Source organism: Apiospora marii (assembly GCF_038362585.1).
Source record: "Apiospora marii strain CBS 49790 chromosome Unknown utg000011l_segment0_segment0, whole genome shotgun sequence".
Lineage (NCBI taxonomy): Eukaryota > Fungi > Ascomycota > Sordariomycetes > Amphisphaeriales > Apiosporaceae > Apiospora > Apiospora marii.
This window is the reverse complement of record NW_027117382.1, coordinates 2028402-2042081: the sequence shown is the minus strand read 5'-3', so window position 1 is coordinate 2042081 and position 13680 is coordinate 2028402. Positions and strand designations below refer to the sequence as shown.

At 56.5% G+C, this 13680-nt stretch overlaps 4 protein-coding genes across 4 annotated transcripts; 3 read left to right on the top strand and 1 right to left on the bottom strand.

The window, feature by feature from the left end:
• Positions 1–799: 799 nt before the first annotated feature.
• PG985_013730 (uncharacterized protein) lies at positions 800–1445 on the top strand (the record flags this gene model as incomplete). Its single annotated transcript, XM_066833496.1, has 3 exons — positions 800–1080; positions 1131–1246; positions 1309–1445. 3 exons carry the CDS (start codon positions 800–802, stop codon positions 1443–1445), a joined length of 534 nt encoding a protein of 177 aa, XP_066678236.1.
• A 472-nt stretch (positions 1446–1917) lies between these two features.
• Positions 1918–2901, top strand: PG985_013729 (Pyridine nucleotide-disulfide oxidoreductase- class-II; the record flags this gene model as incomplete). The annotated part of the gene is made up of 1 exon (XM_066833495.1): positions 1918–2901. The coding sequence occupies one exon, from the start codon at positions 1918–1920 to the stop codon at positions 2899–2901; it is 984 nt and encodes a 327-aa protein (XP_066678235.1).
• An 865-nt stretch (positions 2902–3766) lies between these two features.
• Positions 3767–4711, top strand: PG985_013728 (alpha/beta-hydrolase; the record flags this gene model as incomplete). The annotated part of the gene is made up of 1 exon (XM_066833494.1): positions 3767–4711. The coding sequence occupies one exon, from the start codon at positions 3767–3769 to the stop codon at positions 4709–4711; it is 945 nt and encodes a 314-aa protein (XP_066678234.1).
• Positions 4712–5355: 644 nt separating this feature from the next.
• On the bottom strand, positions 5356–12991 carry PG985_013727 (uncharacterized protein; the record flags this gene model as incomplete). The annotated part of the gene is made up of 2 exons (XM_066833493.1): positions 5356–8040; positions 8099–12991. The coding sequence occupies 2 exons, from the start codon at positions 12989–12991 to the stop codon at positions 5356–5358; spliced, it is 7578 nt and encodes a 2525-aa protein (XP_066678233.1).
• Between the last annotated feature and the right edge of the window lie 689 nt (positions 12992–13680).

The following is a 13680-nucleotide window of genomic DNA, read 5'->3' as shown; positions in this document are numbered from 1 at the left end:
CTTGAATTTGCATGTATGCATGTCCTCAACTCAAGACATGCGTTCCTTCGTGGAGCAAATTCAATACCTACAACATGGTCCGCTCCCTGTTGGTGGGTAAATAAGCGACTCCCTGAGCTGATGCCTTGCTATCTGCGATCTACCTCGAATAAATGCTTGAGTAACTGGTTGCGTTGACAAGAATAAACGCTCGAATGAGCCGGTGGGCAACCAGTACTTATGCCAGGGACATGAAGTCCTGACCGGTCTCTGGTGGCATTGCTTTTGAACCGCTCGAGTGGAAAGTTAACCCACGACTCAAATGATTATTTAGATGACGACCTGGGTAAACAGTAACTGCCAGTGAGATGTCTTCGTGGTGGATTTCGGGTGGCGTAGGGGGCCAGGCAGGGTCACGATGGTCTTTTGGCGTTGACTTTAGAAAGAACCGGCTTCCAAGCAACTTCAGCGTCTACTCACATTCTATTCAGCCATGACCTGAACAAGGTCCCTTGGTATCTCAGCTGTAAAGATCCGCTCATTAGGCCTAACAATGAGCCTGCCCTGTGAATAAGCCTGCCCCGTTAATACTCATGTATGCAAACAATCAAGCTGGACGTGGCCAATCTTGTATTCACTCGAGACAGTCTGATTTGATTAGACGGAATCCAATCATAGTATTGAATACAACCAGCCAAAGTAGCAGAGGCCATAAATATCTTATACGCTCCATCACACCTTTGAGAGATCACGTGCTTTAACAAATCTGTTGTCAACCCCTTTCGGCGTCAACGGCCCCAGACGACATCAGTCTACAGGCATGATAGCACCACCACGTGGCCCGCCGGCCGCCCGGCCGTCAAACCGGTACACGCCCGCCGAGGGGATGAAGTTGACCCAGTCCGGTAATGGGTCCGTGCACCAGCTCTTCTGTGCCTTGGACTATATGGCGGCATTCATCCAAGGCAAGGGCCTCACCTACGCCGTGATAGGAGGGATGGCCCGCACCTTGAGAGGGTCACGGCGAGAAACCCATGACGTGGATATCGCCGTTGCCTGTGATATGGACACACTACGGAAGGCATTTAATGGAGAACAACGGTGCGTATAAGTCTTGGGGGATCACCACAAATTTACTGACCCTGTTCCAGTGTCAAGGTCCCTATTGGACCTCCCTCCGGGGTGATGCGTGTTTTCGTCGAGGTCGGCCCGGCACATGGCGACGATGTCAGTGAGCAATGGATTCAAGTAGACCTTTTCTTGGCCGGTAAGTTGATGCAAATGATTCTATATCTAACAGACTTCAAACTAATCACTATCCGACTGAAGGTTCCTTCAGAGTTCCTAAAGATTTAACAGGAAACACCGAGATCGTCCCCGTACCAACGTCGGCCGAGCCGAAGAAGTGCAAAGAATTCAACGTTCTCTGCACCGAGTCGGACAAGAAAGATGAATCTACTGCTTGACTTCCCTTAAGAATTTGCGAAGAATTCTAGACAACCAAAGGCCAAATGCCTATATGAACTGGGGAATACTCTTGCAAGGATTGCGAACAGGGGGTACCCTAGCATGATCCCAGCAGAGTAGTTGCCTGTGGGGTGGCACCACCTCGAGTCACCATACTGGAATTCTCTATATAGTTCACCAATGATAGACTCGTGGGGCCACTGTATTCAGTTGCGCGTTTGAAAAGTCCGGGTAACCTACTGCAACTGGCGGGAGAAGACGTGACCATACGGACATGAGTATCTGTGACACCCTTTATGTAAAGAGAGCATATTCGATCTGGGCCAAGGTTGACAACAATTGTACTTGATTACCCAAGTTTGAAGGCCACACTATGATCATCGAAACCGAAAACCGGCTGTAGTATAGTGCCATATTTTACCCGCCCACGTGCCAACGTTCCGCTGAAAGATTCATGCAATTTCTCCTGGAATGGAACTCACTCGCGACGTCATCATCATAGGCGGTGGGCCAGCAGGTCTTGCTGCGGCCTTGGCCCTGTGCCGCCAGAACCACAACTTCATCATCTTTGACTCGGGCAGCTACCGGAATAGGTTCGCCACGGAGATGCACATGGTCTCAACCTGGGACCATCGGCCTCCTGGCGAATATCTGGTGGCGGGTCGCGCCGAGCTCACCCAACGATACCCGGATCAATGCACGTTCGTGGACAGCGAAGTTACCACCATCAAGCGACTCCCAGGGACACCCAGTACCTTCGAAGCTACCGATGCCGCTGGCAACCAATGGCGAGGCCGCAAAGTCATATTGGCCACAGGCGTGCGGGATCTCCTACCGTTCATCGATGGATTGGAGGAGTGTTGGGGCCACGGCGTCGTGCACTGCCTCCTATGCCACGGCCACGAGCAGCGCGGGGCCGAGTCGGTGGCCGTCCTCGCTCTGGACGCGTTCGCGGAGCCGTCGGGGGTGCTGCGCGTGGTGCGGTCTTGCAAGCAGTTCGCGAAGCGGGTGCGCATCTACACCAACGGCAACACGCGGGTCGCGACGCAGCTGCGGCCGGTGGCTGCCAACGTCGCCGGCTGCGACGTGGTGGCGGACGTCATCGAACGTCTGGAGATGGTCAAGGGTGCCGCCAAAGATGATGGGTTTGGGGCGGAGCGTCTTCATGTGGTGCTCGAGGACGCCGAAGAAGGGGTTCTTGCTGAGGAGCATGCGCACGGCTTCGCCATGTATCACGCGGGGACGGAGCAGGCGAGTTCGCTCGTGGGGGAGCTGGGCGTCCAACTTGACGATGCGGGGGGTATCAAGCTCGGGGCCTTTGCGGAAACGTCGCAGCCGGGGGTCTTCGCGGCGGGCGACTGTGCTTCGCGGCACAAGTTCGTGTCCATCGCGTCGGGGTCGGGGCTGTTGGCAGGGGATGGCGTGGCGCAGCAGTTGCAGGCGGAAGGTGTGTAGGCTGGCCTACCAAAGTCAAGTACATGAATGCGATGGGAGAGCCGTCGCCTAGGCCTCTGAGGCTCTGCTCAATCGCATGGGCCTGCATTCATCGTGTACCAACTTTTGCAGCGTTCTCTACAAATGTAATAACATCAAATTTCAATTGGACGGCTCGAAATCTGTAGCCATTTCGAAAATTTCAGCAGTTTGAAATCGAGAGTTTTGGTTGCGGATGCCTAGGGAGGCGGGCTGGAGCTCTGGATTGCCTCTACAGCCAGGCCGCCTAGTGCTGCACGTTAGCGACACTAGGTTCAACCATTACCACACTGATTTCGACACTCTGCCTGACTGTGTATATCGTTTTGACCCTTCGTGGTAGTGGGCCGGAATACGAAGGCACTGACTCGTGTGGTGGTGCCACCTTGGCCAAGACGTTACGGACTGCAGGCCTTGCATAAACAGGATCCCATCCCATGTCTTTCGAACTGGACCTCGCGCATCTTCATGAGTTGGCAGCAGTGAAAAGCCCTGGACTCAGGGGAGAACGGTCCCATATGCTTCGGACCCTCGGGCTCTTAATATGTTTGATTCCAGAGTCTGTTCTTGGTTTGACACACACCCCTGGACTGCGTTCTATGGATAGTATCCGATGCAAGACGACCTAGTCTGGTGGTACCACTGCGCTGGCATGACCTCCTTCGGCCAAGATCGTGCTAAGTAATCGTCGCGAATTGATGGAAAATAATGTACGAAGAGTTCAACTCACGAAAGTTTCCTTACATCAAATTACTTTGTACAGAGACCCCTTTAATCTTGAATAAAGCCCCTGCTTCTAAGCCCCGCATATACATCTAGCGACCTCTTTCCCCAACCATCTCGCACAATGTCCAGCAACCCGTCAGCCACAGTAGCAACACTTGAGCTAATCTTGAAAGACGGGAGAAGGCTCTGTTATAGTACCTTTGGCGCGAGTGGGTCAACCCCGGCCGCCTCCGCGCAGCTCCCCACAGCATTCCTCTTCCATGGTTTCCCGGGGTCCCACCACGAGGGTCATGCAGTCCATGAGGCCGCCTCGAGCCACGGCATCCGGATCATTTCCGTGAGCCGGCCCGGGTACGCTGGTTCGAGCCCCGAGCCGAAGCGCACCATCAGCTCCTTCGCACTCGACGTCCTCGAGCTGGCCGACCATCTCCGCGTCCCGCGCTTCGCCGTCATTGGCATCTCCGGGGGTGGACCCTATGCGCTGGGCTGCACCTCCAAGATCCCCGCCGAGCGCCTTGCTGGCACTGTAGTGGTGTCGGGCATGTATCCAGCAAGCCTAGGACTCAGCGAGATGATGCTATCGAACCGCGTCATCTTCAACCTGGCTCCCTGGGCACCGTGGCTCATCGGCTACCTCTTCGACAGCAGCATCGGCGCCGCCGCACGGGACGTGGCGAACCCGGAGAAGCTGAAGGCGACTCTCGAGGGGGGCTTCAAGAGCATGCCGCCCGAGGACCTGCGGGTCGTCGAGGCCGACGGGGGCAAGCTCCTCGACATCTTCACCACGAGCATGCGGGAGGCTTTCCGGGACGGGGCGGCCGGTGCGGCCTGCGAGGCGGCGCTGTTTGGCAACCCCTGGGACTTTGAACTTGGCACACTGCCGGTGAGGACGGGGGAGTTGGTGATATACCACGGGCGGAAGGATGTCCACGTCCCCTGCCGGATGGCGAAAGAAGCGGCGGCGGAGATGCGCGGGGCGCAGCTCATCGTCGAAGAGGACCAGGGGCATACCCTCGGGTTCTGCAAAACGGATGAGATTATGGGGAGATTAAGGCAAATGCTATGAAGATACTAGTAAACAATATGAGCTATGCTTTCCTCGACTTACGCTCTTTCAATATCGGATTTGCCAGTGACGGAATCTGCGCTGATTGCTTCTAATCTATCCGTATTAGCCTGACGTTTTGTACGTTTCAAGTGAGGCTGCCTGTAGCACCCCCTGGAGCAAATCTTAGGTACTTCTCAAGCAGGTCCCCTATAGCGCAGTCACAAGATGCTTTGGCCAACAAAGTAATGTGGTACCTCCACCCACGAAGTTGTCAACTTATTAATGAATTATAGCTGTATGTTGAAGGCCTATGATCTTCGAGTTGTAAGAAGTGCACTGGCGAACAATGTAGGCTTGACGTTGGGCGTTGATTGCTAGAACCCCGCCACTAACCTTAGGGGCTCAGAGGTACCTACCACCAATTGTTTAGTGGGGACCAGATCACTTATTCAACCTGCCATCATCTACCACCGTGAAGCTCACCACCACTTGTTACCTGGTCGTTACTTTTGGCAACCGTATCTGTATCAATTGAGCCGATCAGTCTATGTTGAACAATTGATATATATAAATATTATGTTTTTCTAAAGCTCTATCTTGCGCTATCAAACAGCTTACACGTCAAGGAAACATGCGCGCAACGAATCCTAGCCTCTCTGTCTCTATTGATCGCCCGCCCGGATCAGCGTCATCTCCTCGCCCGTCTTCTCCAAATCCTGCTCCTTTACCTCCAGCAATGTCGAAACGTCCATGTCTCCCTCCGCCGTCACGAGGGCACGCACGACTACATCGAGGACTGCGACAAGTCTCTTTACCTCTTTATCCGCGACGACCGAGTCCGCAAAGTACACCATGATGTCCATACTCTGCAGCTCCTTGCCCCGCATCACCGGGGATATGATGACGATGAAAGGCATGCCATTGTCCCAAAACAGGGGCTGAGATCTCCTTTCCAGACCAATCCCGCCAGCCGGTGGCTCGGCGTATGGATCAACCGCCTGCACAATGACCAAGGGAGCCACGTCGCAAGCTGCTTGTGCTTCCGGATGCAACTTCGCCACAGTTTTGAAGTTCGCCTGCTCGTAGGGTGCGAGACTCACGAGTTGCTCTCGGACATGGGCGATAAAGTCCGATGAGGTTAACCCGCGCTCAGAGTGCCGCAAGCGCAGCGGCAGGTTATTGACCGTGGGACCAAGCAGATCTTCGATTCCGGGAACCGAGTCGATGGTCCGGCCTGTCGAGACCACGCGCAGGACAGTATCGGCGGTTCGCAGCTGTTCGTGGAAGGCGAGTCCAAGGGCCGCATAGCCCAACTCGGCAGGTGTTTTATACGCACGTACCCCGGCTCCGCCCTGGGGCAGCTGGATGCTGTGTCGCAAGAAAGTGTTGGATGAGAGTCCCTGAGCTGTTACCTTGGCGAACGCCCGCGTTGATACCCCGAGCAGAGCGTCGTGCCAGAACGCCGAGGTCTCGGCACGGCCTTGCTGATGCAGGATCGCCTTCATGAAGTGCCGGAAGTCCACTCTCTGCTCCTGCTCGGTCGCGTCTCCATCCTTCCCTTCGGCGAGGCGAGTATACTCGAGGTCGAGCAACGCGAATAACTTGTTCAAACTCCAGGCGTCGTACACAATATGGTGCAGCGTCACGACAAGCCACCTCTCGTTAACGATAGTGAAGTGGGTCAGCGACTGCCCAGAGCTCAACGTTCGCTTCTGCTCCCATGAGAGGAAAGCGTCAAACTCGGCGTCTGGGCATTTTGTATGGCGGATCTCGCCAGGTGACCGCAAAACAACCTGGAGGAGTTCGTCCCCAAGAGACACTAGGCGGGTGCGCATTATATCATGACTCGAGACTATGCGACGCCAGGCGCGACCGAGACGGTCTACGTCGACGTTTTCGGGGATCTTGAACACGTTCTGCATCCACAGGGCGCCCGGTCGTACAAGACCGTAATCGAACAGGTCCCGTTGCGTCGGGGTTACGGGATAGGCGTCGACCACCTCTTCCACCCAGACCCCGCAATCTTCTGCCACCGTTGCCTTCACCGAGTCTATGCTTGAGCCAGTCGCTGATTCTGGCAGCAAAGAGAAGGCCGGTACTTCTGCCGGTGTCGTACCCTGGGAATCTGGCGTCCTGCCTTCGATCATGGCTGCCAGGTCACTCAGTTGGGGGCATTTGTAGATGTCTTGCACCGTCAGCGACACGTTGATGGTACGGGCGAGGGAGGCCAGCTTGATGGCCACGATTGAGTCTCCGCCGCACTCGAAGAAGTCCGCCTCGACGCCAAAGTCTTCCGGTCCCAGGTTCATGACGGTAGACCACAGGTTATGCAAGAGCTTCTCCACCCTAGTTTGTGGCGCTTGCACCTCGCGCTGCGTTGTCAAGGAGAAGCGAGCCAGGCCGCCAAATCCCAGGTCGGCCACAAGCGCACGGAGGCGCTTCCTGTCTGTCTTGGCTGAAGCGTTCAGCGGCATGCTCGTCAGCGCCACGAAGAAGCTGGGGATCGTGAAAGCCGGCAAGACCGAGGAAAGCTTGCTCCGGAGACCTTCCGTACGTTCGACAAAGTCCCGAAGAGCCTCCTCGTCCTCAACAACGGCCACTTCGTTACGGTTCTGGGGGTGACCAAACGATGCCGTGCTCACAAACGCTGCCAGTTTCGAATCCGACCTGTCCGCGGGGTTCTCAATCATCTCGACGGCTACTTCCAGGCCGACTTGGCCGAGCCCACCCAAAGCGACGCGAATCTTATCCTCCACGTCGCCAACATCCACTTTGAGTCCATGGAGCTTTACTTGAGTATCCTTGCGGCCGAGGAATTGCACGCGACCGCCGGGCATCCAACGTGCTAGGTCACCCATGCGGTATACCCTGTTCTTGCTTTCACCAAGGAATGCCAATTTCTCAACGAATGCATGTTTCGTCTTTTCGGGGTTATTGTAGTATCCCGCGGCGATGTTGGGGCCCTCGACGACAAGCTCCCCGATGGCCCCGATAGGCATGAGCCGATTGCAGTCTTCGGGATCCACAATCCAGGTCGCGCACCCCAAGGACCAACCGATGTCGGATCCCACATCGGCCGTGGTAAAGCGTGGATGAGCGTGACTCCAGATTGATGTCTCCGCCGGACCAAATGAGTTGATGAGATGCAGTCTCGGGGCCCACGTGTTGATGTTGGTGACGGTGGCCGTCTCGCCTCCGTAGAGCAGCGTTCGAAGGGTCGGCACTTTCATCGGATCCAAAAGAGATGCGACGCTGGGCGTCAAAAAGGCCCAGTCGATGCGCATGCGTTCCATGGCTGCAGCGAGGTCATTCATGTTCATCCGCTCCTCGTCGGAAGGGATGCAAACCTAGACTTGGGTCAGTACTACTTCTCAGATGCTTTCAAAAGGGGTCAGGAAAGCCTACCGTAGCGCCGCGTGTGAGCGACGTGAAGATCTCCCCTATACTGACGTCCGAGGTGTACGCCGTAAACTGCAGGTTCCTTCCACCCTTGTTATAGCAGAGTGTCTCGCCGTGGCCACGCATGCTACTGCAAAACGCAGCATGGTCGATCATAATGGCCTTTGGCTTACCAGTACTACCGCTGGTGAAAAGCAAGAACGCCAGGTGGTCCGGCGTGACGCTGGCCTCGTTCGTTCCCGCCAGACTGGCATCCACTTCCATGGATGGACCGACACACATGTACCGGGAAAAGCTGTCTTTGACAAGCGTGAAATTTCGTTCGCTGCAGAGCACGAACTCGGCGTCGACGTCCGGAACCAGCGATTGTAGCACGTCTGCCGGCTGAGCCGGGTTCAGGGCGACGTTGGCCGCGCCAACCTTCATCACAGCAATCATGGCGACCACTGCCCAGAGGCTCTTCTCAAACACGAGAGGCACATGCATGCCTGGGCGTATGCCGCACGAAGTCCACAAGTGGTCTGCCAGGCGATTAGACAGGTCCTCGAGTTCAAGGTATGTCAGCGACCCCTCGTGAGAAACGAGGGCCTCGGCATTGGGTTGTTCGCGAACCCGCTCACCGAACAGTTCGTGGATCAAGGCCCTCATAGGCTCGGGAACGACTCCGTTCCACTCCCGCATCTCTTCGATATCTTCGGGGGAAGCGAGGTCCAAATCTGCAATGCAAAGCACGCTACCGTCGGAGTGGCCAGATATCTGGGACACCACGTGTGTCATCTGGCGGAGGAATCGCTGCACTTCGTCGGGTTTCAATACGTTGTCATCATGGGTGGCGACGAGGTGCAGCTCCTGTCCCGATACGGTAGCCTCGAGGACGAGCGCACAGTTGTGGTATCCATTGTCTAGCCCAGTGGGCGGCTCGATCTTGAACTGGACCGCCCCGGCTGCCTCGACATCCACGTTTTGCGGTGCAGATGCGTGAGGTTCGTCGACCTGGACCACGAGTAGACTCTGGGAATCCACGGTAGCCAGCGCCTCGGCGTTATACTGCTTGATGGTCTGCAGGCCCTCTTGCTCGTATGCCAGCATCTCAGCCGATTCAGCTTGAACCGCGGCAAGGACATCCTCAACACGCGTCTCGCGGGGAATGCGGACTCGAATCGGGATAGTGGCCAGTGTCGGACCAGCCACTAAATCAGCCGATGGCAAGAGATGAGATGCGCGGCCATAGACTGTCGAGGCGAAGACGATGTCATCGGTGCACGAGTATGCACCGAGGATTATAGCAAAAGCGGTGCGAAGCCACGTCGTTGGTGTAAAGCTCCCCGCATCTAGAGTATCGGGTAGACGACTGGTTCTGGTCTGCACGCAGTTGGATCTTGGGCGGAAGTCGGGGCTTGGCAGCTCGGGCCAAGAGAGTCTAGGGAGGCCGTCAACATAACGCTGCCAAAACTCCCGGCTCTTTTCGCGATCCCTGCTCTCGAGACACTGGATGAACAGGTTGAACGGCGTCAAGTCCGGTGTCGGCATGCCCGCGTACGCGCGTCGGAAGGCCGTCGTCAGAAGAGCGATCATCCATCCATCGAAGACTGCGTGGTGGATTGTCATGACGAAGTGGTCTTTACCGGTCTTCTGATCCTTGAATAACGCCAACCTGAGCATATCGTCTCCGGTCTGCATCTTGTCTCTCGTGTCAAGCTTGCGATACTCATCCAAGCCCCGCGCCTTCCTCCACCGTGGCTTCGATCGCAGCACCGCTTGCATCAGGCGAATGGTGCCGTCTTCCTTTGCCAACGGAAAGAAGCGCGTTCTTAGGACCGGCCAATCGTCCAGCATCGCAGACCATGCCTTCTTAAACCGGGCCTGGTCAATGTCGGGTGACAGGGTGTGTACCATCTGGGCGACGTAGGTGCCTCGGCCGTCTTGCGACAGCGCTAATAGGCCCTCCTGGAGTGGTGTGCAGGGATAGATATCCTCGACCTCACCGACCTCGACCCCAAAGTACTCTGCGGCGGATTCTGCCGCCGCAATATCAGTCGATGTAACACCACCAACCATGGCGAAGGGAGCCGGGACCGCGACCGTGGTATCATCCGAACCTTCGAGAGCTGCCTCAGCAAGCCCCCGTTTGTCGTCTACGACGATGACGGCCTGTGCCATCTCGCCCAGAGTCGGGCTCTTAAAGACCTGCTCGACAGATAACTTGAGGTTGTGGCGCCCGGCTAGCGATACGAGACGCATGGCAGATAGCGAGTCGCCGCCTACCTTGAAAAAGCTATCCCTGACGTCCAAGTCAAGCTCACGTCCGAGAGTAGCAGACCATAATCGTGCGAGAAGCTTCTCCATGACCGTACCGGGTGCATGCAGCTGTCTGGAGGAAGACTGAGTGCCCAGGCGAACAAGCTCCTCGGTCGGCACCATGGACGCAAGCATTTTCAGTACTTTGCGGTCTGTCTTGGCGGATGCCGTGAGGGGCATTTCACCCAGGGGCACATAGGCAGCCGGAACCATATGGCTCGGGAGCACCCTCTTCAGAGCGTCTTCGAGGCCATCTAGCGCTTCTTGTAGAGGCGCTGGGACCTCATGTGAAAGAAGCGAAAGCAAGCTTTCAGTCTCCGAGCCTGACTTTGGTGGGGTGGAATTGCCGGCCGCTGGGATGGGTTTCTTAGGGGCAATGAAGGCTGCCAGAATCCGTGGTGATCCGGCCGGGTGGGGGTTGACAACATCGACCGCCACCATCATCTCGTCTGGAACGAGTCGACGGATCTGGTGCTCAATCTCGCCAAGCTCGACACGCAGGCCGTTGAGTTTTACTTGGTGGTCCCGCCGCCCAAGGAACTGCACCATGCCATTGGGGAGGAACCGCGCAAGATCGCCGCTCCTGTATAGCCTCATGGACTTTCGGTCGGCCGGCTTCCAAACAGGGTCCGACACGAACGTCGCCTGCGTCTTTTCTGGTGCATTCAAGTAACCAGCTGCGACGTTTGGTCCATCGGTCAGCAATTCGCCTATGGCACCGATGGGCAGAAGCTTGTTGTAGTCGTCGGGGTCGGTGATCCAAGTCGCACAGCCAACGCCATAGCCGATGTTACTGCCAATATCCCCCAGTTCTACGGGGCGCGGGACACAATGCGTCCAGATAGAGCACTCGGCTGGGCCGAAGCTATTGATCAGATACAGCGACGGGGCCCAAGTAGCAAAGTTCTCGGGCGATGCTGTTTCTCCACCAAACACCAGTGTCCTCAATAACGGCACCTCGGAAGGCCCTAATAAGGTCGCGACGCTTGGCGTAAAGAATGCCCAGTTGACGCCGAGGTCGCGCATAGAGCCGGCGATGTTGTTCTTGCGATCCCACTCGGATGGTACGCAAACACAAGACCCAAGAGACAGGGAAGTGAAGATCTCTCCGATGCTTACGTCAGAGGTGTAGGCCGTGTACTGGAAGTTGCGTGATCCCGGCCCCGTTGAGAAGCGGAGAACCTCGCCGTGCCCTCTCATGCTGCTGGCGAAAGCCTTGTGGGGGATTAAGATGCCCTTGGGTGTACCCGTCGAGCCGGAGGTGAATAGGACGAATGCAGTGGTGTCGGGAGATATCGTAGCTTCGGTGCTGAGACGCGGCTGAGGTGGTCTGGCGGACAGGGCTCGAAGTGTGTTGGCGTCCAGGACAACGTTGCGGCGACCGAACCCAGAAGCTAGGTCGCGGTTTTGCGCACTGCTGACCACGATGCACTCCCCCATACTCGCCACCAGATTGGCCAGACGCTCTGGCGGTTGTGCTGGATCCAAGGCGACACTGGCACCGCCCGCCTTCAAAACCGCCAGCATCGCCACGATGGCAAGGCCGCATTTGTTGAACACCAAAGGTACGTACGAGCCCTGCTTGACACCGACGGAACGCAGAAGCCTGGCGAACTGCTCGGATACCCTGTCTAGTTCCGCATACGTCCATTCGCCGTCGCGGGCGCAAATGGCCGGCTTGTCGGGCTGCAAGTCGGCTCTGTCCTCGAAGAGGCTATGTACCGTCCGTTCCAGGGGCTCGGGCACATTGCCGTTCCACACCTTGAGCTCCTCCCAGTGGGAGCTCGGAACGTGGTCGATTTCCCTCAGCCTGGTCTCGGGGCTCATGGAGCAAGTTTGTTGTAAGACGTACTCGAAGTGGGATAGAAGACGTTCGACCTGGATGAGTTCGAGCGTCACAGGGTCATAATCAACCTCGACCGAGATCGAGCCGTCGTCGCCCTGGGGCGTGACTGCCAAGACTAACGCATAGTCATGCACGACATCGCGTGGGCTCTGCCCACCTGAGGAACCCACGCTGATCAGGCTCTGAAAGGCGCATGCTGCCGCGCAGTGCTCGTCAATGGCTTTGATGTTATCTTTGCCGTAGTGGCTGTGGGCCGTCATGGCTTCGATCTGCGCCCGCACTCCCTGGAAGAAATCTGAAATGTTGGCGTCGAGAGTGTCTATAGTGACACGCTGCGGCACGACGGCCAAGGCAAGGCCGGATGGGAGGTCCCGGTCGTAAGTAGGCAGACCAGCGCCAAAGACGACGTCGGATCCCTGATACTGGGAAAGGGTGAGAGCCCAAGCTCCATGTACCCATGCGGTGCGTGATTGCAGTGAGTCTTGGGTGGGGAAGTGTATCTGTATGCTATTCTGGGTGTGGCTGGTTGCTTGGGCGCGGTGCCCGGCCGGCACCTCGGGGAAGCTGGGGTTCGGGCAGCTCTGCAGTGTGTGAGCCCAGAAGCTTCGTGCGGCCTCAGCCTCGGCCATGCCAGCCGGCTGCTTTTCCAGCTGTCCCTCGAGTCTGGGGAGGGAGGCATCTTGGGTGACGACGGCGTGACTGATGGCCATGTCATGGGGATCGGACCGGACAGGTCCCTCTGTTAAGGCGCCCATTTTGTGATTTGATGTGTGATTATGAGTGAGAGACGTTTAGGGCCGGAAGTAGTCGCCTCAAAGGTAAGTGTACAAAGGAATGAGTAAGTGGAAGAGCTGTCTTAATGATACAATTGGAGTTGAGTTGAAGTCCAGTATGCGTCAACGAAGCATTATCAAGGACCCAGGTATGTATACAAGACTCGTCTGACGGCAACTCACGACCATGAAAGCAGCTCTTGTTGATCAACGCTCTGACGTGGTTTCAATGACACTACTATGCTACGTTCACGCGGCGTTATTCCCTGCGAATCTTATTCTGGACTCCTTTGGCCAAAGCAACCGCATCAGTGGTTCCTGTTACTTGGGTCAGGAACTCCCGCCAATGTCGAAACTCTATCTTCTGGTGTGCCTAGAGTTCGTTGGAGTACGAGTGGCCGCACCAGTTCTATGCGTGATATGTCGTCGTGTTTCACACATTTCCTGGACTAGGAGTGGTTCGGTGCCGCTTAGAAGTGTGCACTCACCAGGTATGCAGGGGGGATCGATGGTTGTTGTTAACCCCGTGGATTGGGGCGTGGGGCCATTGGTGGCACCACTCGGGGGTTACACCAACTCCACGATACCCCAGCCAAGGATGTAACCCACCAAGGGTCTCGTCACCCACGTGTCTGGGATACGGAGTCAGGGTCCTGTGGGGATCCCTGCAG